Raw genomic sequence first — 27096 nt, forward strand, 5'->3', positions numbered from 1 at the left:
ACAATACAAGGCATCAGTTTGCCCTATGTAGGGAGACGCTCCATCAAAGTTAAAGCCAAACGAATATTATTACTTTGTATAACCTATGCCATAGCATTATTAGGCTATTCAAGATTTGGCCATACCATTATTAGGCTTAACAAGATTATGCGAAATAACTTTTTACTAAAAGAGATTTATACCATACGATTTTCGGCGAAACGAGACTTTGACCAAACGTTACTATGCAATATGAGATTAGGCAAATAAATCTTAGGCCAAAAAAGGTAGAACCTATAAACGTACATAAATTTGAGCAAACGAAACTTAGGTGTTTAAAGATTGTGCCTAAAGAGTTTTAGACGAAACGAGCCTTATGCCACATAAGTCTTGGCAAAGTGATGGTTCGGCCAAAAAAGTTTAGACCATACGAGTTATGCGAAATGAGTTTTGGTCAATAAAGATTATGCGAGATGAGCGGAACCCTGGCACAACTTTACTTCATCCACATCGACTAATCAACTTTTCATATACTTACTTACTTTTTTTTTGCTACTAAAACTAGAAACTTTGGTATCGAATGACAAGGTGTGTAACTATCTTTCTGATGTCCATTTAACCAGGACCACCTGCATACATCTATTTATTTAGGTACCCATAATACCATACAGAATAATAACTGAAATTAGGTAAAATGGCGTGACATGACTAAAGTGACCATTTTTTTTTCTTGTCAGAGCGGGACACCTCCGAAATGATGTCGCAATTTTTTTTAATATGGGTAAAGTCACTCATTTTTGTCTTTCCCTCGCGAGCTACCCAAGTCTAGCTACACTCGAAACAAAACAGTGCGATTGCCGCGCTCCTGGAAGATCCATCCCACTCTCTCTTCTGCCCCCCTAGATTTAAAAAAATCATAACTTCTCTTCAAAATCGAATTTACAAAAAGTTAAAATACATAACTAAATCTTCATCGAGATAACGCCTTTTTTTAGAACCTAGCACTAAGAACCCAGAATGTAGAATTTATTATAGATTTTAGCCGAATAAGCCTTCTTTAGCGTTTTTTCTAAGTAATTTCTAAATTGATGGCATTATATTATTGTTTCTAGGTGTTCAAAATAGGTATTACCTAGCTGATCATATTAGAATTATTATTTTTACTTTTTGGAAAAAAGCCTTTGAAGAGAAGTTATGATTTTTTATATGTTGGGAACGTAAAACTCGAAATGTAGGTAATTTAAATTATCATTTGGTATGGTTTTTTTTGTCGTATTCTGAAAGCGGGACATTTTTGCCCTCGCCGGGGACAGCGGGACGGACAGCTTGAAAGCGGGACTGTCCCGCCCAAAGCGGGACGTATGGTCACCTTAGACATGACGCACAAAACCGACCCTAAGGTGGAATTTCACCAAACGCTAAACGTATTTGGGCAGTTCTTCTTTTTAACCTACATAATGGATAAAAAATTATCCCGAATTTGAAAAAAATAACTTTAGCTTTTTGGTGAACTCTTATAATTTTTATGATAGCTACATTTCTATTCTATCAAAAAAGGTGGTTGGCCGCGAAGTTTAAGTATTTTTTCAAGATTTTCAGAACATAATACGTGGATAAGGCAAAGAAAATTACACCTTCGTCACAGAATCTTTTATTTTATTTTAACGAAATAGTCTTCGTCGATTAAAATGAAACTTTTTTGATACGTTAATAAACAAAATACCATTTTAGAAAACATATGAAAGAATGGATTTTTAGTTATAACAAAATATTTATTAAGTAGTTATTACCACTCTGTCACAATTTCAGCTAAAATGAAGCTTGTTTTTGCTATAAATATTTTTTCGCTACTAATTACAGTAAAAAATTAACAGCATAGACGTTAACATCAATGACTAAATTTAATATGATTTTTCCAAAGTTGCACTATTTATAACATAACATATAAACGACCAAAAATAAGTTGACTACCAGGAGACACCAATCGTTACAGAGTGGTAAACGATGTGACATAGTTGTTATTCTATTAAATATGCGGCAGCGTTTTGGAATAAAACAGTTTTATTTAAAAATAATAATGTAGTAACTTACATATAAATTATTATGGTTTCAAGGTAGTCAAAAAATTTACTGGAGATAGCTTTATTATTAGTATAACTAATGAAATCACACTTGAGAACCTCTGGAGAGTGAAATATCCGTATTTCAGGAACTTAAAGGACAAATTTGTTCCAACTACATAAAATAATGTTTATCTGCACAATTAATATTTTCGGCAACCTAAAATTTAAGTAACGTAATGAAAATTACGTAATTTGTTAAAGTTTTAATCAGCCATATTTCGAAAATACAGCAGTGGCTCTTAGAACTTGAAAAAAATACTCTTTCCTTTTTTAATTACCTTAGAAGCTGGAAGGACTTTAATGTTATCATCAAACATCCGATAAATCATTCTCCACCATATTAAACAGTCTACCACATTCATCGTCTGTTCTTGAGAACAATAGCACGAAATTAGCTTTTTCACTAACGAAACTTTTTATTAATGAAGCGCAAGTGTATTGGACGTTCCTTTCGCTTCGTACTTAAACCAAAACGTGTAGTTTCTCTTCAATTTTTCTTTGATGAATATTCTCAGGTTGGAGTGTTTGGTAAGAATGTGACAGATTTGTCGTGTGACAGAGGGGTAAAATGTGTTGCAAAGTCGATTAGCATTTAAACAGTAACATAAAGTGTAATATTCACATGTTGATTTCAAAGTAATTGTTATTACCAATGAGTAAATAACAAAATAATAATTTCATTGTATTTTATTTTAACAATTACCTACGTGACGAAGCTGTCGCCGAATAAACACACGCACCTCCTGTCACACTTTGCGGGTGGCCGATACGCGGTGTCTGGATCTCAAAGGGGAAATCTTACCAAGGGGAAAACGAGACCTTAAACTCAGATCGATGGCAATAAGGACGAGTGGCTCAAACAAATATTTTAAATGGCAACCTACGTGACAGAATGTTACTACTAAAACATTAGGTAGTAAGAGACAAATTTTCAACAATTTTTTTAAATATTTCAGAAATCATTTAAAAATATATATTTTGTTTTACTAAATAGGTAATATCTTCTGGAGTTTAAATAAATTTTTATATTTTATGTTGTCATATATATTTTTTGTAACATTATCGAATATGCGCAGGATGAAGTGGCGGGAGACAGCCAAGATTCGTATGAAATACTCCTCTGTCACGCGGATTTACCACTCTGTAACGTAATTTTAAATACAAAAATATAAATTTATATTTTTGTAAACGTGCACAGCCGTTGTGTTTTTTGTACAATGCACGCTGAAATATAAATAAATAAATAAATATTTGTAAAACTCATGATTTTTTCTTCACAACTGATGGAGACTAAGTTATGTAGGTTAAAAAGAAGAACTGCCCATTTAGTAGCCTGTCACGCGGCTGTCAGTTAGTACAAAATGTATTTAAAATTTTATATAAATATCTACAATTTTAAATACGTTTAGCGTTTGGTAAAAGTAACCCTAAAGAATAATAACTAGTACTTAACTAATGATACTGAGTAACTCTGTGTGTGAGAGATGTCCCCACATATTAACTCTGAAATCGCAACAAAAACTGTTCCTTTAATTCTGGCTATAACTTTACTGTAAAAGAGCATTTTTTTTTAAATATTGCGGATAGTTTCGACTGGGGCTATACCGTTGGTACCAACCTATGCGACTGTGGTACCGCCCCCCAGACTATGGAGCATTTACTCTCCTGTCCCCTGTGCCCTTCCACCTGCCCACGGGAAGACTTACTCCAGGCCAACCAGAATGCTATCAAAGTTGCTTCTTTTTGGTCTGGACAAATATAAAAAATCGCATTTCACTGACACGAAAGAAGAAGAAGAAGTTTCGACTGCAAACGAAACGTCAATAATAAAATTTCACCCTGTAGGTATAGTCTGAAATAGGCAACATTTTGACGCGAAATTCCAACATTAGCCCAATTGCCCGTTATCGGATCAACATAACAGCTGATGCCGAGATATACCAGCGTCATAGTTTTGACGGAAGTCGGTTACTGTCGAATAACACGCGAGGTGCCGTGTCGGCGAGGGGTGGACTTATTGCTTGCAGTGGTATAACTACACGGTCGAATGGCGTAGTGGTTAGTGGCCCTAACTGCTATTCTGAAGATCCCGGGTTCGATTCCCGGCTGGGGCGGATATTTGTTTAAAGATAGATATTTTTGTACTTACTCGGTTCTTGGGTTTTGTTATTTATATTTAATATGTATCTATCTATGTATTTGTGTAGATATATCAGCTGTCCGATACCCATAACACAGGCTCTGCCTAGCTTGGGGTCGGATGGCCGTGTGTGAGATTTCCCCACATATTATTATTATTATATTATTATTAACTACAATGTCTTTTGAGCTAGCGAAAGGCGCTGTATTAGCTGAGTGGACGACGACAGAAAAATATTAAATTCGCGAGAAATGAAAAAGATCCAATAGAAATAGCAACAAATTATTCCTAAACGGAAAAGACTAGCTTAATGAAGTCATCTGCAATATTGCTAAGTACATTTAACAGAATATTACCAATTAAAATCCTAAATATTTTAATTATTTTTTTTACAAATGTTATAAAAAATTAGGCCGTTTGGTGTCTGCTTTTATAAGTGAAACTTTTTCATTTATCCCGAATACATTTTCACAATCTCATAATTTATAAACCGATAGGTAACCATAGGCTGCTTTCCGTCTACCTAGATATTGCGCTAGAATCTAGAATACTGTGTGCAATAAGTGTACTTATTTAAACGTGGCTAAACTACCAATAAGAAGAGTATAAAAAGTTTTATTTTGGAAATGGAAGGTTAATCTGTAATTCCTTCGAGTGGTTTCCAAGATATTGTGTGTATTTATTGGTATTTACGTGTCGCCATCTTGATCACAATAAAATATGTATGGAATGCCTGCATGCTAGAATGTGTTATTTAGAACTAAACTATTTTCGAGGTCTAGCCAACATTCTGATTTATCATTATTACCATTAGGTATTCTATTCTCTGTGGCGGTGTAGGTACTTGCACCTGGCTCTCTCGAATGGCACCTTTGTGCATATTATTATTCCCTTATTAAAGTCTAAACTGCGGGTTCACACTGTAAATTATCTAAATCTAAATGCCTAACTGAAAGTGAAATGTTTAGATAACAAAAAACAAAAGAGATATACCTAAGTACAGTGCCACAAACTTATCTGTTCCGGTGAGAGCGAACTAAATTGATACATATCTCAATATTTACTAATGAATTATATATTGATACAGATTAGATGGGTTTATTGAAACCACAAGAGCGAATTACCACTACTGACAAACTTAAAATCTTATAGAATGAAGAAATATTACACTTTTAAGTGAGCTGTCACCGGAACAGATAAGTTTGTGGCACTGTACTTACCTATCCTACTTGTCTGCCCGCAGGGCACGAGGTTCCTAAAGATAGGCAAAGTCTAGACTGTTCTAAATCCACACTCGGTCCTATTTCAGGAAGGAGCGTGATACTGGTCATTCTACAGGGTGTTGCAAAATTGGTATGCTAAGCCGAAACCTACATGTGCAGCATGTTATATCTAAGCCCGAAACTGAAATCAGAATTTGAAAATTCGCGAAAAAAAAAAATTCATTTTCCATAGGAACTTTGTTGGTCACGTGACTTTTACAATGGGAAAAAAAAAATTTTTTTCGCGAATTTCCAAATTCTGATTTCAGTTTCGGGCTTAGATATACCATGCTGCACATGTAGGTTTCGGCTTAGTATACCAATTTTGCAACACCCTGTAGAATGACCAGTATCACGCTCCTTCCTGAAATAGGACCGAGTGTGGATTTAGAACAGTCTAGACTTTGCCTATCTTTAGGAATCTCGTGCCCTGCGGGCAGACAAGTAGGATAGGTAAGTACATACTTCCTTACTAATATTATAAATGCGAAAGTAACTGTGTCTGTCTGTCTGTCTGTTTGTTACTCTTTCACGCCAAAACTACTGAACGGATTTGAATGAAATTTGGTATACATACGGTCTAGACCCTGGGAAAGAACATAGGCTACTTTTTATCCCGGAATTCCCACGGGAAAACTTTTTAAGGCAAAGCGAAGCGCGCGGGAACAGCTAGTATTAAATATCTCTTTTGTTTTTTGTTATCTAAACATTTCACTTTCAGTGAGGCATTTAGATTTAGATAATTTACAGTGTGAACCCGCAGTTTCGACTTTAATAAGGAGATAATAATATGCACAAAGGTTCCATTCGAGAGAGCCAAGTGCGGGTACTTACACCGCCACATAGAATAGAATACAATACCTACCTAATTATTATCTACTAGCTGTTCCCGCGCGCTTCGCTTCGCCTTAAAAAGTTTTTTTCCCGTAGGAATTCCGGGATAAAAAGTAGCCTATGTTCTTTCCCAGGGTCTAGACCGTATGTATACCAAATTTCATTCAAATCCGTTCAGTAGTTTTGGCGTGAAAGAGTAACAGACAGACAGACAGACAGACAGACACAGTTACTTTCGCATTTATAATATTAGTTAGGATGTACTTACCTATCCTACTTGTCTGCCCGCAGGGCACGAGGTTCCTAAAGATAGGCAAAGTCTAGACTGTTCTAAATCCACACTCGGTCCTATTTCAGGAAGGAGCGTGATACTGGTCATTCTACAGGGTGTTGCAAAAAGGGTATACTAAGCCGAAACCTACATGTGCAGCATGGTATATCTAAGCCCGAAACTGAAATCAGAATTTGAAAATTCGCGAAAAAAAAAATTCATTTTCCATAGAAACTTTGTTGGTCACGTGACTTTTACTATGAAAAAAAAATACTTTTTTCACGAATTTCCAAATTCTGATTTCAGTTTCGGGCTTAGATATACCATGCTGCACATGTAGGTTTCGGCTTAGTATACCCTTTTTGCAACACCCTGTATATTCTACACAGCCGTTTGGCAGATACGCCACCACACACAGATACACACGTCTAACTTATAACACCCCTTTTTCAAAAGGAATAGGAGATACCTACGTCTGGTAGAGATTGCTATAAGCAATAAGGCCGCCTCTTTGTACTGTTTTATTTTTAAGTTTTGTTTTTTGTAATTTTTGTTCTTGGTGCAAATAAAGTATATTGTACTAGCTGTTCCCGCGCGCTTCGCTTCTCCTTAAAAAGTTTTCCTGTGGGAATTCCGGGATAAAAAGTAGCCTATGTTCTTTCCCAGGGTCTAGACCGTATGTATACCAAATTTCATTCAAATCCGTTCAGTAGTTTTGACGTGAAAGAGTAACAGACAGACAGACAGACAGACAGACACAGTTACTTTCGCATTTATAATATTAGTTAGGATTGTATTGTACGTCACTCTGTTCATTCTTGAACCTTGATGAGCTGAAATAAAATTGTAGCTCATACTGAAATTATTGTATATTTTTTTTCAGGAGTGTCCTGAAGGCGTGGTGCATGAAGACTCATTCAAAGACATCTATGCCAAGTTCTTCCCTCACGGCAGTAAGTATAGTCAAGTCATTTTGTATGTTACAGGCAAAACGCGTTTTTAGGCTGAGCTGGAAATGACTGGTTGATTACAAAAGTCAGAGCCTCTAGTACGGGATGTGATATTTTTGAAAACTAAAAAAGTTTAAGCTTACGTTTTCTCCTGTCATCTGCATACATTATCTGTCAAAAGTTTCATGATAGTTTCTGCTAGATGCATCACTTAGTACATACTACCTACTTTTTTTTTTCTAAATGAAACCTATTTACTGAAGTCGGCCATAAGGGACTTATTCAGCTTTACCCTAACTGTGGGGGAGGCGCCGATAGGCGCCTTCACCCAGAGATAGGCGCCTTCACCCAGCGATAGGCGCCTTCACCCAGACCTATACTACCTACTTATGAAAACGCAAACTTTTATAGTTTTCGTCTAACTATCAAACCTGTACTAGACCCCCTGTTTTGTCTAAAAACGGGTTTTGCCAAGAACTTATAGGAAGTAGACTTCTTTTTTGGAAAATTATAAGGTGTAATTTTCTCAATGATGATGCCGAGTTACAAGGTCAATGTACTCAACATAATAAACAATTTTTATTATGGGCCACAAAAAAATAACTAGCCGTACATTTTCGTTGATCAATGTTTATCCATAAATAAAATGAAATATATTATTTTTGGGAAGCTCAACAAAATCAGTTAATTGTTTAAAAACAAAATATTTGTCATCGGGTCTTGTTTATTAATTTGGGGTCGAATGGCCGTGTATGAAAAGTCACCACACATTATTATTATTATTTATTTGTTGTTTGTTTCAGACTCGGCGTTGTACGCGCACTATGTGTTCAAAGCCTTCGACGTGAACTGCAGCGGCGCCATCAGCTTCCGGGTGAGTCATTATCGAGTCATCATAACAATCATCATCACTACGATCAAAAACCCTCGGGTCTCCGGGGTCCCTCCGGGAACTCATGAGCAACCTAGCTCGTTTACTAGCTTTCTGGCGTGAGCTTGGGTGGCTTAATAGCTAGTCACCCCATAGGTGTTTCACGCATAATGGCCCACCTTGGAGGCTAAATGCGGAAAATCAGCTCGCCATGATAGATAGATAGATAGAACAATCATCATCACAACCTATCACGTCCCCACTGCTGAGGCACGGGTCTCCTTCCAGTGAAGGGTTTTAGGCCTAGTCCCCCACACGGGCCCAGTGCGGGTTGGTGGACCATAAACAATACCTGCTTGCTAATCTTGCTATACTTACGAGAACGAAGTGAACTTTCAAACTGACTGCATACTAACAGCCGTAGAAATTTGTGGCTTAATTTTTCGTTCAAAAACTGGGCCAAATTCCAGCGCCATTATTATGAAATCGACGATAACATTTAGTTCCGATCCGACCAAAAATTGCTTTTTACCGACAAAACTTTTACCAGTTTTGATGTTTCTGGACGGAAGCCAGAAATTTCTCATTTTGCCGTTATTTATTCCCTAATTTTCGTAGTCAAATTTGTGTGTTAAATTTTATAAACTCGCGTAAAATCAGCATAAAGATAACTTAAACTAGCGAATAAGTACTTACATCGGATGTTATTTATGTGTTGTTGCGTTATGCCTGTAGAATTCAATGAAAGAGGACCCAAGAACTTGACATGTACGGATAGATACGTAACCTAACCAACGTTAAAAACCCAGTCGCATAACTTTTGAACGGCTAAGCTGATTTTGATATTATATGTCTAAGAACACTCGGGGTAACATCAGGAACCTATACGAAATAAAAATCATTTCAACCGTTTGGGAGCTAACGCTGACAGATATACACACACACACAGATACACAGACATGTTAAACTTATAACACCCCTATTTTTGCGGGTTAAAATACCTGTGTCGGCCGGGGATCGAACCCCTTAATGTAATAGTCATCGCAACACCATGTAAGAACCTAAAGTTCACATATTTTATTTAACCTTTACCAAAACATTGTTCTGAGAAATACCAACAAGCGATTGTTCTGGGGTCACCCTCGATGTGAAGGTGTTTCAATGTTTCAATAGCCTGCCCTTTTGTTTAATTGCCCTTCAACTATGGAAGGTATTTTACTATTTCACGCACACTTTCCATTACAAGCAAATAATTATAGGTTTATTTTATAGGGTTGAATTTTATCAGTGACATTTCCGTTGGATCTGCATCTACACTCACGGGCAATGAAAAGGTTCCACTGAGAAAGGCACCATATTACTACTAAACGGAAAAGGCTAACTTACAACATTGAAGTAAGTACATTTAACAGAGCCTCAGGATATTACCAACTAAAAACGGTAATATTTTGTCCCAAATTTTAAATGAGATCTTTGAAAAAATTGGGGTAGTTTGGAATCGGAATTTTGTGAGTGGAACTTTTTCATTGCCCGGGAGTGTATTTATCGTCATAATCACCTCTGAAATAGTAAAGTTTAAACCTTTTAAACCTAAATGTATGGAAAATCTGTTCGTTTATGAAATGACTGGATGGTATAGTCATATAGTGGTTAGTGACCCTGGTTGCTATGATAAAGGTTTATCTTATTTATTCTTTTTCTCTACATTCATAAAGTAGTGCATCCGGAATGATTGCGGAAGCACATACTGATGGCTTTAGCTATGATGTAGCATACTGAAGCATTGGGTGAATAGGGTATTGGGGAAATTGTAAATACTTATTTATAAACTTGTAAATAGTAATATTTTTAGTACACTAACATAGGTTAAGTTTAATTGTTACTAACAAAGTATGGCTTTTGCTGAAATAAAAAGTTTATTATTATTATAAAAACAGCCGATTTTCAGCTACCGTACCACCACCGAAACAATACTGCTGATGTTCAATGGTGGTAACCCCACAGTACCCGGATAAAGTCCACCCTGTATATCCTAACTAATCCTAATCCTAACTAATATTATAAATGCGAAAGTAACTGTGTCTGTCTGTTACTTTTTCACGCCAAAATTACTGAACGGATTTGAATGAAATTTGGTATATTAGATAGTCTAGAGTCTAGACCCTGAGAAAGAGCATAGGCTACTTTTTATCGCGGTATTCCCACGGGAAAACTTTTTAAGGCGAAGAGAAGCTCGCGGGAACAGCTATTTATAAATATGTTAAGAAAAAAGTGGCATAATTTCCTTGTATCACATTACGCTATCGTGTTATGTAAATTGCCATCTTGTGTTATGTAAATTTGCAGTGGGTTTAAAAAAATTATGGGGTTCTGAAGAATGCTAATGAGACAGCTGCCTCTACACAGGTTCGTTATCGACGTAGATAAACGTCCCTAAATCGCGTTTCGCCATAAATACGGCGCTGTGATTGGTGGAACAGGCATTAAACGAGTTTATCGACGTCTATAACGAACGTATGCAACGGTTCAACCGACTTTAAAAAGCAGAAGTTTCTGCGTTCGTGCGTTAGTTTTTTTGTGTAGTAGTTACCTTATTATAAATATGTACAATTGTACAGGTATGGTTTTGGGGCTTGGTTATACTTTGTAGAGTTGTAGATTTATAGGTTTCGACGAAAAATACTTCCTGATGATAAATATTATAGACACTTTTTTATCCTGTTATATACACATTCATTAGGCACGCCAACCTTATAACACCTTCACATAGGGCTTTATAAGTTATTAACATATCTATTTCTTGTGTTATGCGACAATGGTTCTACCTATTTCGTGGGAAACCCCTAACATGACATGTATGTAGGTATAGGTACAACCCACAATCAACTCCTGTTCATGAAAAAAATGTCCGTAACACTACTGGATAAGGTTAGCTTTTGCCTGTACTTGGCTATTCTTACATGGAAAAGGGGGATGAAGTTATTCCATAGGTAACGGTAATCGCACATTCACGATCAAAACAAGAATATTAGAATCGATTTACATAAATATATCTTATCTTGATACAAAAACGTAGGTTACATACGTGTAAAGGATAAATAGTTTTTAGCCCCCGGCGAAAAAGAGGGATGTTATAAGTTTAACGTGTCTGTGTATTGGCTGTGTTGTACCGTAGCCCCCAAACGGCTGAACAGATTTTTGAGATATTTTATTTAGGTCACAGTAGGTAGTTAATGTTAGGCTCAATGTTCGTATCTTATTTCGTCATTCAAAAGTTATACCGAGTTGAATATCGAGGGGTTTTCTACATTACGAGCACACTTTATAACCATATCAGCATCGTCCATCTTTCGTTTGATAGACAGTTTCAATACCTATCGCTTGAAAGTATCAAAGCCTACACAGTTATCTCAACATCAACTCAACTCAATAATGACGAGAGATACGCTTAGATTTAGAATATACTAACCAGATGGTGTGTCACATAAAAAAGAAAAAAAAACTGTCTGCATTTTATTTACTGTCAAACCGTTTCAAGTTTACCTAATGAATATTTACAGCGTACCAAATTAATGAACCCACAAATCTTCTAACCGAACTAATTCAAAATAAGAGCTCAGTGGTGCGGTGTTACTTGTAGAAACGTTTCTTTTGCACTGACACTCCGTCTTATTCGTATATTATCTATCTAAGGAGATACGGTATCTCTGACAGTGATGGAAAAAAACTTGGCGCCCAGCTAGGGACAGACGCGGGTTTTTGGCGCCCAACGTGGTGCTATAATATTTAAACCAATTACGCTAGTGTTCGCCTGAATATGACGGTTAATATTCATTTATAGGCCCAATTTGTGTTTTAGTTTATGCTCGTGTAAGTTGCTCGTATTTTCGCAACTTTACACTGCACATGCTGAGCTGGTGACTTTTTGTTCTTGACAGGGGACTCTTTCATTATACTGAGTTCTATTGGTTGCTGAGTATAACGATATTTTCTGAATGCCTGTGAGTCAGATAAATGTTACTTTATCTACTTACTTATGACACAGTTCTTCGCCTAACTGAAGAGAGTGCCTTAAACATATCATATTTCATATGTTTACACACTCCAAACTATCCAGTTTATAAGTAACGTTCTATGCTGTAGTTATAGATGGTGTTATAGCAGTAGATACATTTCAGAGTAACATGTAATTTGACACTATCAATCATACCGAATGTTAATGAACGTGGTAAATGTACAAAATGAGTGCAATTAATTAGGAGCAGACCCATTTTAGAATTTATGATTTAATTATGTAAAAGTGGTGTAGATAGGTACTATTAGTAAGAGATATGAGTAGTATATCGAAAATCAGCGCTTAATATTTTAATGGTATAGTATTTTAATAGTAATAATAAGTAATACCTACCTAACTATTATTAGGTAGGTATATTAAATCGATGGTTGATAATATGTCTTTTTAAATAAATAACTTTATACAAAATCAATAAAATTATAATCTACTGACGAATGAAATTAGATGATTCAAAGAGCACTCCATTATAAAGAGTATTTGTGTATCCAATAAATAAATAATACCTATTCAACTTATTTCTCATACAGTCAACCTGCGGGTTTTAAAAATCCATTTTGCTGAATGTACGGTCTGCTGTATAAATACACTAGTAGGTAGTTAGGTAGTAGGTACACCGCCCTCAAATTTTCTTTACTTTTATTTCTTTATGTTTAAGGTTACCTGTAAGAGATCGCTCTAAGCGATAAGGTCGCCTATTGTTCATTGTTCCTAGTTTATAAGTTCTCTTTGTATGTTTTAATTTGTGGTGTTCAATAAAGATATATTCTATTCTATTCTACACTTTTTTACAATACCTACTTATATATTTTTAGACTATATTTTATTTTTACACTTACACATATTTATTTTTTTACACTTACACTGTATACTTTTTTACACTATATGCTATACACTTATTTTCCTTGTCAAACTAGCTACATAACAAACTGACAATCTTTTAATAGGCAGTTTGTGAGTTTGACAAGGTACAAGAGTGTACAGCTACTTATGCATCTGACTGTACATCGTCCTAACCAATCCGATAAGCGATGTCACATTGTGACATGTTTGATAACGCCGCGCCTCCGAGCACCATTTTGTGAGATGATATAAAATAAAATGGACGACGCATTTTCACACGTTAATGTCACATTACTATCTGGCGAACACGCCAACTTTGCACGTTGTTTTTACCTAAATTATTCCGTAAAACAGGAGAGGTTACTTTGGAAATTATTTGACGGCTGGTTAGTGGATCGACTGCTGTACCGAAGATCTCGTTTTGATTCCCGGCTGGGGCAGATATTTGTTTAAACACAGATATTTGTACTCGGGTCTTGGGTGTTACTTAAATCTATCAATTTATTTGTGTAGGTATATCAGCTGTTCTATATTCATAGTGTGTATTTGTCGTTCATAGTAAAAGGAACCTGAGTGGGTGCTAGTCCACATTATCCAGATATACCTAACTTGTCCTTTTATCATAATCATAACTACAAGGATTTAATGTAAATGAGACACCCCAATATTTTGGCAATAAATCATAGATTTCCATAGTTGGGTATATCTAAAACCGAATAAAGTTACGGTCACTGGCTATTTGTAATAAAAAATACTTTAAGTACATAAATCAACGAAAGTTTAAGTGAATACTGATTTACCTACTAGTAGATGTACGTTCATTACATATGAATTAGCTTTTTCTATATTTATTTAGGTACAGGCACTTATTTTTTATGTTGGCATTTATTTTGAACGTCACTAGAATAACAAACACTGGCCACTAACATTTTGTGCATTCGCAAAAAAGAAAGAAAAAACCCAATGTTCACAGACTACCAACATTCTAGGATTTCTAGGCGCACTTGCGGCGGAGCGGGCCGACCACAGAGAAACATGGCCACAGAGCAGCTGACCGCGACAGGACCGCATATTACTTAGGTGCCAAGCCTCTTTGCGGTGGCGCGGGTGAAAATGTTCGAAGGAATCTGTTTTAAAAAATGCAGTTAGGTCCAAGAATGGATGAAATATCTCTGCCATTGGGAATAAGAAAATATTAAACGTAAAATTGTTATAATAATATACGTAAAATTGTTATAATAGTATTTTTTAATTTTATAAAATAGCAAGACTTACTTTAGCTGATGAATTAAAGACCGTTGTGATAAGGATTAAGTGAGTGAGCCACGCCCCTGTCGCTACGCTAGGCACGCGAGGTTGGCTGCAAACTTATAGTCCATTGCATTAATAAAAAACATGTTAGAAAAGTTTCACTTGAAAAAGTTATTTTTTTTGTTAATTACTTCATTCTGAACTTAATTGCTCCGTGTTTAAACTAATCGTTTATAAATATTTTCCATGGCTCTTAAACATTTGCGATAAAATTAAAATGTTACAAGTTTCGAGTTTTCTCTTGTTACCCAAGCAAAGTTAAACGAACGTTAAATAGTCGCACGGAAAACTTAATGACAGGATTAAATTATAAAATAATTTTCTTACAATTTTCATTGAATGAGGAACTGTTTAAATTGGCTGACAGTGCCATAATGATATAAAAATATTCACTTAGACTTAATAACTCACAAACTGCCTATCTAATAATTCGTTTAAACATCGTGCTACTACCAAAAATAAATAAATGTTTAATGGTTGTTTAAATCAAAACATGACACATTCATAAGGCGTTTGACAGCTAACTGACATAGTGTCTAAATGTTGATGGTAACCATATGGTAACTAACGGTTTGTTTGGCAGGTAGTTTGACACAAAAGTGTATACTTAGTTACATATAGAACTGCCCGCACCACCAATACCTAATCGCACCACGTTGGGCGCCAAACCCACACAAATCAAAGATGGCGTCGTCCCGCGTGCCAGCTGATCGCCGTAAAGGGAAATATTAGCAAAGAGTGCATTCAGGGAATGCCTTACTCCATCCATCTTACTGTCTGGCTGTGGGCCAGGGTTGGGGATGAGATAAGCTGGTTTTATTGAGTGGGTAGAGGTGAGTATCGGCAGAAAGGTTTATTTATGACGAGCCAATTCTTAGTGACCCAGCCTGCTGTGCCGAAGGTCCGGGGTTCGATCTACGGCTGGTGCAGAAGACAGATATTTGTACAAACTTGGGTTTTGGGTGTTAATCCTAACTAAGTAATATTATAAATGCAAAAGTAACTCAGTCTGTATGCCTGTTACTCTTTCACGCCAAAACTATTGAACGGGTTTGAATTAAATTTGGTATACAGATGTAGTCTAGACCCTGAGAAAGATCAATATGCTTTTTATCGCGAAATTCCCACGGGAAAACTTTTTAAGCCGAAGCGAAGCTCGCGGGAACATCTAGTATGTTTATAATTATGAATCTGTGTAGATATAACAGGCTGTACAAGCTCTGCCTAGCTTGGGGTTGGATGACCGTGTGTGAAATGTCCCCACATATTATTATATTATCTCTATAAAGGGAAACATTAGTAAACTGTATGCGGTACTTAGTTAATCCTGCATGTTTAGTGGCTGGCTGCGAGCCAGAGTAAATAGCCAAGGGGGTTAGTCTAGAACTAGATTATAACCTAACCAACGTTAAAAACCTGCGACATTCAACATAAAAAGTCGCATAATTTGTATGCGGCTGAACTGGTTTACATAAAATGGCTAAGAACACACGGGGTAACATTACCTATGACTATGACCCTTAAAAACTAAACGAAACTCGGTTGAGCCGTTTGGGTGCTACGCTATCACAGATAGATACGCATACAGACACATTGAACTTATAGCACCCCTCTTTTTCCGTCGGGGGTTAATATACGATTGAACCAGAGCTCTCACGCAATAGGGAAGTTTAATGGTACGATATAGAGTCGAGGTTAGCGCAGCGGTATTATAAAACTTCGGTACCTATCGCAAAATAGAGTTACCCTGCAAGTAAGGACGATGTGTGATCGCTATCAGCTACTATCTGCACGTGGTTTAAAGTTATGCAAATTGGTACAGTCAGCGAAAGATACACAATGGTGGGTATGTGTGAACACGTGATCAGTTGACAACACGACGACCGAATGGCGTAGTGGTTAGTGACCCTGACTACTGAGCCGAAGGTCCCGGGTTCGATTCCCGGCTGGGGCAGGTATTTGTTTAAACACATATATTTGTTCTCGGGTCTGGGGTGTTGATATTTATATTTAGTATCTATCTATCTATGTATTTGTGTAGATATATCAGCTGTCCAACACCCATAACACAGGTTCTACCTAGCTTGGGGTCGGATGGCCGTGTGTGAGATGTCCCCACATATTATTATATTATTATATTATTATATACATATTATTATTATACATCGTTAGTATATTAATAGGTTTTCAATATAGTGTAAACAGTTCGAATCTATGAGATATGTACCTACACGGACTAAATGAGTGGAATAATGTTTAGGTAGGTATTCGATACATTAAAGGGTTCCTCTATATTAAAATTTGGTGTCCTAGGCTGTGTAATCTGCATAAGTTGAAATACAGAAAATTTTACTTATGTTACTCAGCATCAGAATAAGTACAAAATAACAACCAAACAAACAAACTCATAATATTCTGGGATTTAACCTACAAAATACGTTCCGACCTCTGCTTATCTCAACAAACAGTGTGCAGTCCTATTTCCAGCTTAATGGGGTCTCTCTATCTTAAACTAAGTTTCGGGGGCAAAACCAAGACTGTCACGTTGTTAACAATAAACGTACCTATATATTGCATGACAGCTCTCGATAGCCTGGTGAAAGTTCATTTTATTTGGAAAGCCAACAAATCCTAACTAATATTATAAATGCGAAAGTAACTGTGTCTGTCTGTCTGTCTGTATGTCTGTCTGTCTGTCTGTTACTCTTTCACGCCAAAACTACTGAACGGATTTGAATGAAATTTGGTATACATACGGTCTAGACCCTGGGAAAGAACATAGGCTACTTTTTATCCCGGAATTCCCACGGGAAAACTTTTTAAGGCGAAGCGAAGCGCGCGGGATCAGCTAGTGACATATAAAATGCAAGGATTTAACAGCTATCATCGGGCTCTCGGCATATGTCTTGCCTTTCCACCACCGACACATTAGCAATCAACAATCAGTAAGTACACGAAAGATGCCTGGCTACCCATAGCACAGGGTATCCTAGTTTGGGAGCCAGGAACCAAAATGTAAAACTACTTATGGCAAATAAACGTTTTTCATTTTCAATCAGCAGCATTGCCGTCAAATCTGATATAACTTGTATGAATCTTACTGATATTTGAAAGATAAACGATGCTGTTTAAGGATTGTGTATTATTAGGTGATGGATTAGTGTTGGTAAGTTACGGTATCTAGTGCAACCCCCAGGAACTGTAGCCGTTTATCAAACTTAAGCTGAAGCGCACACCAACTTTCTAATCTTATTACTAGGGCCTCTGGTCAGCGCAGCCTGCGTTGTTCTCTCGTTATATTATGTTGTGGTAATTGACTGCTGACTTATTTGCCTTTACATTTTCAATGCAGTATTTTATGTATTTACTCAATTGGTACCTACCTACTTAGGGTCGGTTTACACCAGATCCGTCACTGACAATTCGTCCAAAAACATAAACGTCAATTAATAAAAGAAACGAATCGACCACAAACCAAAATCTGACACATTCGATCAGCGCCTTACACCTTTCCCTTCTGCGTATAAATGTCAATCAATCAATCAATCAATAAATGTATTAAAAGTAATTATAATAAATTCACAGTATTTAGATATCATAGATTACCTCTCTTCTCTCTCCCTCCCCAGGAGTTTCTGGTGACGATATCCACCCATTTGGACACCATAGTTCTCCTCCCCAGAAGCTTCTGGTGATGACGCTATGTCGACGCTATTCCCCTCTCTTTCTCCCTTCACACAATAATATCTCCATCTCTCTCTCTCCAGGAGTTGCTGGTGACTCTGTCGACGCTGCTCCGAGGGTCGGTGTACGAGCGACTGCGCTGGGCCTTCAGACTGTACGATGTGGATGGGGACGGCGCTATCACGAGACAGGTGAGTGCGATAGAGAAGGGAGATGTCGCAGGGAAATATTACACTCACGAGCAATGAAAAAGGTCCAGTGACATTATAACACCAAATTAGACCTATAAACGAAAAAGATAATAGGTATTGAAGTTCGAATTTTGTAACTTTTTCATTGCTCGTGAGTGTTTTATGATTGGACATCTTTGTGATTGGACATTTCACCATAGTCTGTTAGATTTTTAACATCCCTGTTACATTGTAATGTCATCAATCACACGTTATCTCCATATTAAATTCTTGATAGATGTGTCAAAAGTCAACAACTAATCCCTTGTTATGGTCTAACAGAGTATGGTGAAACTAGGCCTAAAGTAGTTGTCATTTTTCATAATTGAACATTAGACGTGATAATTATCAAGTCCGCTCTAATCTCACCCATATGCTCTCCCCATCCCCAGGAGCTGGCGGAGGTGGTGGTGGCGGTGCACGAGTTGCTGGGCCGGCGCGGCGCCCCCGGCTCCCCCGCCGCCAGGGGGGACGACGCCAAGGCTAACCAGCAGGTGAGAAGGCACTGTCACTCATAGGCAAAGGCATCAATAAAATATTCTGATAATAGGGAATATGCGTAATTTTTTTTTATACTTTTATTGGATAGTTTTACCTCACTTTATTATAGTAAAAAAAATTCAACGCCAAAATAAGCAATTTAAGGTATTTTAAAGAAAGTTAAAAAATTACAACCATCACGACCACTTTGAAATTCCCGTCAGGATGGCGGGCTGTCGTGACGTCATAATCGTTTAATTTCACGGCTCAGAATAATGAGTCCCGTCAGTCGGCATAGATTTTTTACCTAATCAAGTAATCACAGAGTACTTTTGTATTTTCAACAAACCAATGTTGTCATGGTAACAAACGAAAAAGGAAGTGTATAAAGTGTGATCAGTGGCTGTTTTGTAATGGCAATAAAGTGTGACCAGTGGTTGTTTTGTAATGGGAGCTCGTAAATAGCTGCTAGTAGCTCTTTTGAAATGGGAGCGCGCAAACCAGAGGACCTTTGTACACAATATTACGCTATTATGGCAATATGAATATAAAGTAATATTTGTATTGTATGTATAAGTACTTACTGTAACTTTGGTTCTCAGTAAGAGAGACTAGGGTTAGTGGGTCATTCTATTCTATTATCTGTGGGGGTGTAAGAACCTGCACCTGGCTCTCTTGAATGGAACCATTGTGCATATCTCAAAGGTCTAAACCCCCTTATCTAAACTATCGAATAAGAGTATAAAAATATATGCATATTCCCTAATATTTGGGCACACGGCTCTCGACTTTTCAATAGTCTTTGCTGTCCTTTTCCGCAGCTGGCCACAGTTTACTCTTTCATACTGCGTAATAAATTTAATGTGTCCAGTTCTTCTGAATACGAGAATTCTTCCATAACTTAATTTAGAAAAAAATAACAACTTTTGAAATATACTAAAGACTGCCATTATAACCTAAAAGTAGAAAGAGCAACTTGTGTTATGTTCATGTCATAATACTTAAAATACAAATTTAATTTTATTGTGTTGCAATATGGAGCATATTTGAGTGGCTCGTTGACTAGCGAATGGCTGTTTACGCCTCATTACAATAGAACAACTAGTGGCAGCCCATACACAACCATCAAAAAATATAAAAAGTCCTAAACTTTGCAAACAAACAAGCATATCAAACAAGAAGTGGAGAGGTTATAGGAGGCTAGGATCTTCTCGTATTGGAAGAATTTTTATGTGATCCATCGTATCTGATCACAACGAGCATCAGAAATACTCGGTGACATTAACATTTCTTTGTTTACACTTGACATTTATTTAACTATACGCAAACGCAAAGAAGTTATTATTCTGAGATTGATATATAAAGAATTATGACGTCACATCCGCCCTAAGAAAATGGGTGACGTTTCTCGGAAGTTAGAATTTACCGAAGTTTATTTGTACTTTTCAACTTCATTTACTTGCTCAAAAATAAATTATAATCAAAAATAATGATGGAGTCGTAGTTATGAAACAACAAAGTTTATTATAAATAATATTTGACCTTTATTTGAACCACTTGCATATTCCCTATTATCATGATATTTAATCAAATATCTTAAGCCGGATCACGGCACATCTTACACCAAATATACGGATCGCGTCAGTATTGAAGTGTTTTTGTATGAAGCAGACGTGATAGCCCCTAGACAGAGGAAAATATTGACGCGCAACACTACACGCAAGATAAATATCACAATCCTCGAAACCCCGGATCTTGGATCGGACAGGATAGATTTCCGGAAATCCTGCGTTAAAATTTATTATTGTGTTCCATCAATACACTACCCTACACGTCAATAAATATTGTACAGTATTATACAGGAACAAAATGTTGACAAATTTTAATAATAGATGGCGTTGCTTTGGGTTTGCTTAAAATACGAAGATATCAGTCAAGTGATGGGCGCCTTTACACTGTACGGTACTAAACATGTATAGTCACCACAATGGACTCAACTTTGTTTAACTACTTATTATATGTATAATTAAATACTACTACCTAGAGATATGAGTTGTTACCTACCATAATACCATCCTATTCTATTGGATCTTTAAATTATTCGTCATGAAATAGATAAGTATTACTTATATATATAAAAAGCTTGGACTAAATCAACTTCGGGTCGCTGAGCCAGTGAAGTAAGTAAGTAAGGTACGATTGGTACCGACTGAATCGCGGAAATTCAGCCAATCAAAAATGAATCACTGCATCTCTGGAAACCATGCACAAAACAGAAACAGGCCCAATCAGCCTCGGGCAACGCAGCGCTGTTGCGCCGAAATTCACAGCCCTACCACTGTTTGGTGCTGCCTGAATAAATAAATGACTAGTTAACTACTTAAGTAGGGTTACCTACTTAGGATTTTATATGCTGAATTACATGATCCTACACTAAATACTTATGTTAATTACTCGTAACGCGAAAGTAACGTACGCTTGTAACATTTTCACAAAACAACTAGAGAGGAATTTTGGATTTGGAGGTTTTGAAGCTACGCTCCCACATAGGTACAGATTACACAAACAAACAGTCCCGTTTTTAAACTTATAAGACCTTTGTTTTTTGCGTCGGGGATTAAAACTTAATGGTACGGCTTCCTGTGTTATCAACGGAATCAGAGCTATAGAGGTACCTACAGCTAGGTAGATCCCGCCATTTTCAGGCAAACGTCAATCTGCAATGCTGGATTTCAATATTTCGATAGGCCCGCGGGCAGAATGGCAATCTCGTTTGCTAATTCAAGTTGGATAACAATGTTCCTATCTATCATATTATTGTGGAAATCATTTATTAATTGATTTCGTAATTGCGTATGTTCTGGGTGCCTTAGCTACAAAATTCAAAACATGCTTTCGTGGTTAATTGACTATTAATCGTTTTTATGAGAGTACCGCTACTAAAGTCTGTTTTTTTTTATCTCAGATACTCACTTTATTGACAGATTCTGAACGGATCATCAACAGTTGATTGTCAAGCCAATATAACGATACTTCACTTAATCGCGGGACAATCGACCATTGATGAACCGTTCAGAATCTGTTAGATTAAAAAATAGAGACTTCAGTATATTACCAACGGCATAGGAAGAAATGAATAGGCGGTTTGTTAGTTTGACAGGGTACAAAAGTGCATTCGGTGCCATCTTCAGAACTACAGAGAACTACCAAGTTTTTGAACCGAACTGTAATACCACTAAGTTTGACAGCGACATCTATGTTTTGATTATTACAGTACATTTAAGTACAGTTTGAGGCAAAGAAACATTACCCCCTACTATCCTAGTGAATTCTACCTGAGAGGTGAAACCAAATTAAAATTTTAAATATTTTTTTTGCGTTTCTCTCAAAAATTAATTAAAAATTAAATAATAATTAATTATCCTCTGCTGTAATAAGGCGTTACCATCAAAATTTAGACACATGCTAAACCCTGTCAGTTGGCGGTCAAACGCCTCATAAATGTATCAAATTTTAGTTTAAACACCCATTCTATTCTCTGGGGGGGGTGTAAGTTTCCTCTCGAGTGGAACCTTTGTTAAACACTTACCCCCTTATGAACTGTTCTGTCACTATCTGATTCAATTTGTTCTTTACCAGAGAGGGACAAAACAGTTGAATAGCTAAAGCGTCCAGTAACTTTTTATGAATAAGGGAGTTATTAAACAAGGTTTTTTGTTGTTGATAGTAACCCAGTTAACGTTTATCCTGCTTGGTCTTCCAGGTGGACCGCGTATTCACGAAGCTGGACCTGAACCAGGACGGCGTGATCACCATCGAGGAGTTTCTTGAGTCGTGTCTCAAGGACGAGGTCATCACGCGCTCGCTGCAGATGTTCGACACGGCGCTATGACGTCACAGCGAGCAGCGCGCCGCCTCCAGGTCAGTATCATCATTATCATCAGCCCACAATCATTCGGTCTTCCGGATTCATCTACAATTAATTGTACCTGTCGTTAGAAGGTCATCGGTCCAGCTGACTAGGGATTGTTGCAGACTACGCTTGCCTGCTTACCGCTAGCTCTTATCATAATCATTGTCTATTGTAACAAATAAACTAACAATCAGCATTATTCAGAAAATAACAAATAACACATGATGTGTGTGAAATAGTTGGTGGTATACGGTAGCTGGTATCTGTACCCTAAGTAAATGTATCTAGAGGCAAGCATACTACCGTTAACAATCTTAATGTTCGTTTTTCCAGGACGGTGACCAAGCGGCCCAACCCGGCGTTCCGCATCGCCCGCCACTACTGCCACTGCGCGCGCGCCGCACCGGAAGCGGAAGGCCTCCTGCACAACATGGCGGCGGCGCTGGGCCGCCTGCGCGCGCAGCAGTACGCGCGCTACGTCGCCGCGTTCGGGAACTTCTACAACGGCGTCGTGAAACCCAAAGTCAAGAGTGTACTGTTTTTCCAATTTTAAATCCTAACTTATTCAATACTAGCTGTTACCGCGCGCTTCGCTTTGCCTTAAAAAGTTTTCCCGTGAGAATTCTTTTTAAGGCGAAGCGAAGCTCGCGGGAACAGCTAGTATTTTATAAAGTTTACCAGAGTTGTAGTTTTTACGCGTCGTAGTTGAATGATGTTTTAAAGTTTTAGGTAGGTAGTTAAGTCGTTTTTTATTTGGGAAATACGCCAATTATTTTTAAGGTCCGTTATGTTGTTGTGTTTTAAAATCTAAACATTTTAAGTTTACTAAATATTTATGTATTCAATAAGTATGCAGTTAGCTGTACCTAAATAGATGTATGTTAAAACTATAATACCTTTTTTGTTTTGTCTAAATACTTAGCTTCTTATTTTATTTCATACTCTACTTGTAATTATGATTCTCATGACTATTTCATTTTTGAAATACAGAACCTTAAGGGGATATCAGGGCACTTCGTGCCACTGAAATTCCTTGCCCCTGCATTTTTGCCTACTTGCACTGAAATATAACTTTTGTCCTATTTACAAAATTTATATAAAATTATATACTTGTCAACAGGGTAACAAACCGCTCCTTCTAAAAACTTGGATATATTGCTTATTTTAAACAAACTATACAATGAAAGTTTTGGATAAGCTTAATACTTACATACAATGATATTTTTTGATCACTTCGTGTTAAGAATTTTATTTTAGCTTCCAACACTGTTCGACAACTGTTCATGTCACCAATATTTTTATCATAAATATATGGGTAAAGACCTTGAATATTTTAATCTATTGCATCACTTTAAGCTGGTCCATTTCAGTACCTAGCAAACCTATTTACATAATGAGAATTTTTAAACAAAGCGAATTGATATAACTATTATTATTTTAACTGTTCTCAAATAAATCATAATTATATATTGGAATTGATTTTACTAAACATATTTACACACTTAAATTTTTACTAGTTATAATGTAATAATTATATCCATTTCAACATATTTTTTAACTTTAAAGCAATTAACTAAAAGCAAATAATCTTTAATCATATCAATATTTAGTTCTTAGTTAATTTGTATGTAAAACTATTATGATTGTTCTTTTGCAAGGCATTTATTTATTTATAACAATATCGTTAGTCATTTTGCTTTTAAAATACTACTGGAATTATCGTTTTAAAAATAATTTTATTAAATAATTATTCAGGTAGGTATTACAAAATATTACGTAAAATGTATAAGTAAGTAAGTTTACTAGATCCTGTCAAAAAAAAATTAGGTATCTACCTACCAAACAATTTTTTATAAAAAGTACCTATTATTTTGTAGCTCAAAAAAAACAATCGAATGCTTTTTTTTAATTTTTACTAGCCTAGTAGGTAATTATGTAGATTATTATATGAAGTATCTTATGAAGCATAGTTAATTATTGTAATAAAAACGTGATTTTGACTGATTTGACAGACGGTAGACAGGTTAACACTAGGTTCCTCTTTCTTAAATATTATTAGGTGTGCATTTTAAAATATTGAAAAATTTCATTAAGAATAATTATTACAATAAGTAGATGATAATCTAGGAGATTTTAAGTTTCACTTAAAGTTAACCCCATAATTTATAATAATTACGACAAAACCAGAGGAGGTATAGGTGTTACAGAGACGTACATCCTCTGGTTTCGACATAATATATTATATCTTTAGAGTGACTAAAGGCTTATAAATAATGATTTGTGTATAGAAGATATTTGACTGTTATCTTCGATTTAATTACCTTTAATGTTGTGTGAATGTCGGGAACAACAGATTTTTGTACTTTGCCAAGGTTACCAGTCACCATGAACATTGAAGTATATCTCAAACATCTTGGATATCATTTAATTCAGAAAGAGGTTATTGACCAACTCTCTTCGTACCTACTCCACAATGTGACAAGTGAAATCCAAAGCGCGACATCGTTACCTATAAAGAAGAAAATAATCAGCGCCATCTATCAGTGACAATGTTAGAGAACTCTAGCATTCAGTCTAGCCAGTGGCAAGTGTTGGATATGAAGTGGTGATTTTTTGTTTAAATGCTGAGTAGGTACTTATCCATTTTAATAAAATGAACTATGTACTAATTCAGTCACTATAAAAGATTAAAGCAATCCCTTAATGATCAGAATCCTAGAGATACCCCAAAGAATGGTATGGTAACCACGAGCGAATCGAATGCATAATATTTTACTCTTGAGTATCAAGTACTTACCTAGGCATATTGAACATAAATAAAAAAACTATCTTTGTATTGTTAAATAAAATCCAATGTTATTGTGAATTTTGAGATGAACACCATTGAGATCGTTGTGTGCTAATGTTGTTATTTCCTATTGTATTTATATGTAAGACTTTGAAAACTACTTTTTTTTATCTCAACTCATACCTACTTACGTATTATTTATTTTAACAAACCTTCACATAGTAGGGTAACGTAACGTACCTTGGGACGCTTCTACCTCGGGACATTGATTGTATTTTAAAAACCGGCTAAATAAACACATTAAAATTCTACCCTAGGCATAGTATATTACTCGCTTGGCAAAACTAGTGAGTATCGTGATCATACCAGCATCGAGTGTGTGGTGAAGACAATATGAAGTTTTTTGGAGTCAAAAGTAGCTTTTGTATAGTTTTTTGTGTTGCTTTATCTCATTGAGGCATGCTCAAAATAAACGTTACATGGATGTCCCGTATAACTTTTCAGTTATTAAATTTATGACTTGGCAATTATCTGAAAGATTCCTATTAATCAAAAATAAAGATATTTAAATTTTGGTTAAATATTGCTTTTTTGTACCTTGGGACACGATTAAATTTGTACCTTGGGACACTGTTTCCTATAGCTTTGTACTATGGAAAATGCAAACATCTAAATAACGCCTTATATCTCTGTTCTTATTATTATTAGTGCCAGAGTGAAACTAGACAGAAGAGAGATGCAGTAAATCAATAAAAACAGAGATATAAGGCGTTATTTAGAAGTTTGCATTTTCCATAGTACAAAGCTATAGGAAACAGTGTCCCAAGGTACAAACGTGTAACGTACCTTGGGTCAAAACGAGCATTTTTACTTTTATCTGAATTTAATAAAATCTGGCCACAATAAAGCTTTAGCACAAATACTAGTGACAATAGATTATATATCCTACCGAATAAAGAAAATTTCACATTAATATCTTAGTTGTACGCTGCGATAGCTTCATTCAAAGTTGGGGTAGTCGAAAATGTCCCTAGGTACGTTACGTTACCCTACCTATATTAAATTAGGATCGAATCTTTTTTTTAAGTTATATTTTTCTGATGGATCCATTGAAAAATTGCACGATTAAGTAAAATATATAATTGGCAAAATAAATTTAAGCAAAAGGTCCTTACAGTTAAGTAGTTACGATAACGTGAACATTAGGGCTTAACAACATGTTTTAGAAAGTATAGCTCGAAACTATAGTACCTACCTACCTAAGTAGTCAATATAATAAGCCACATTAATTTGACAGAATGCCGCAAGATAGGTACAGACACCTACAGGTTTTCAATTACAAATG

The 27096-nt window shown here is 36.2% G+C and overlaps 1 protein-coding gene across 2 annotated transcripts in view; it reads left to right on the forward strand.

The window, feature by feature from the left end:
* The window catches only part of LOC105391147 (Kv channel-interacting protein 4), a 62212-nt gene extending 37509 nt beyond the window's left edge, over positions 1–24703 (forward strand). For both annotated transcript variants that reach the window (XM_048629915.1, XM_048629914.1), the window contains exons 3-8: positions 7493–7562; positions 8363–8433; positions 18424–18531; positions 18963–19064; positions 22814–22971; positions 23297–24703. In XM_048629915.1, the coding sequence (XP_048485872.1) occupies positions 7493–7562; positions 8363–8433; positions 18424–18531; positions 18963–19064; positions 22814–22942 (480 nt within the window). In that variant the 3' untranslated portion in view covers positions 22943–22971; positions 23297–24703. The remainder of the gene's footprint in view (positions 1–7492; positions 7563–8362; positions 8434–18423; positions 18532–18962; positions 19065–22813; positions 22972–23296) is intronic.
* Positions 24704–27096: the final 2393 nt, after the last annotated feature.

The sequence above is a fragment of the Plutella xylostella genome, chromosome 24 (genome assembly GCF_932276165.1).
Source record: "Plutella xylostella chromosome 24, ilPluXylo3.1, whole genome shotgun sequence".
In the NCBI taxonomy this organism is placed as follows: Eukaryota; Metazoa; Arthropoda; class Insecta; order Lepidoptera; family Plutellidae; genus Plutella; species Plutella xylostella.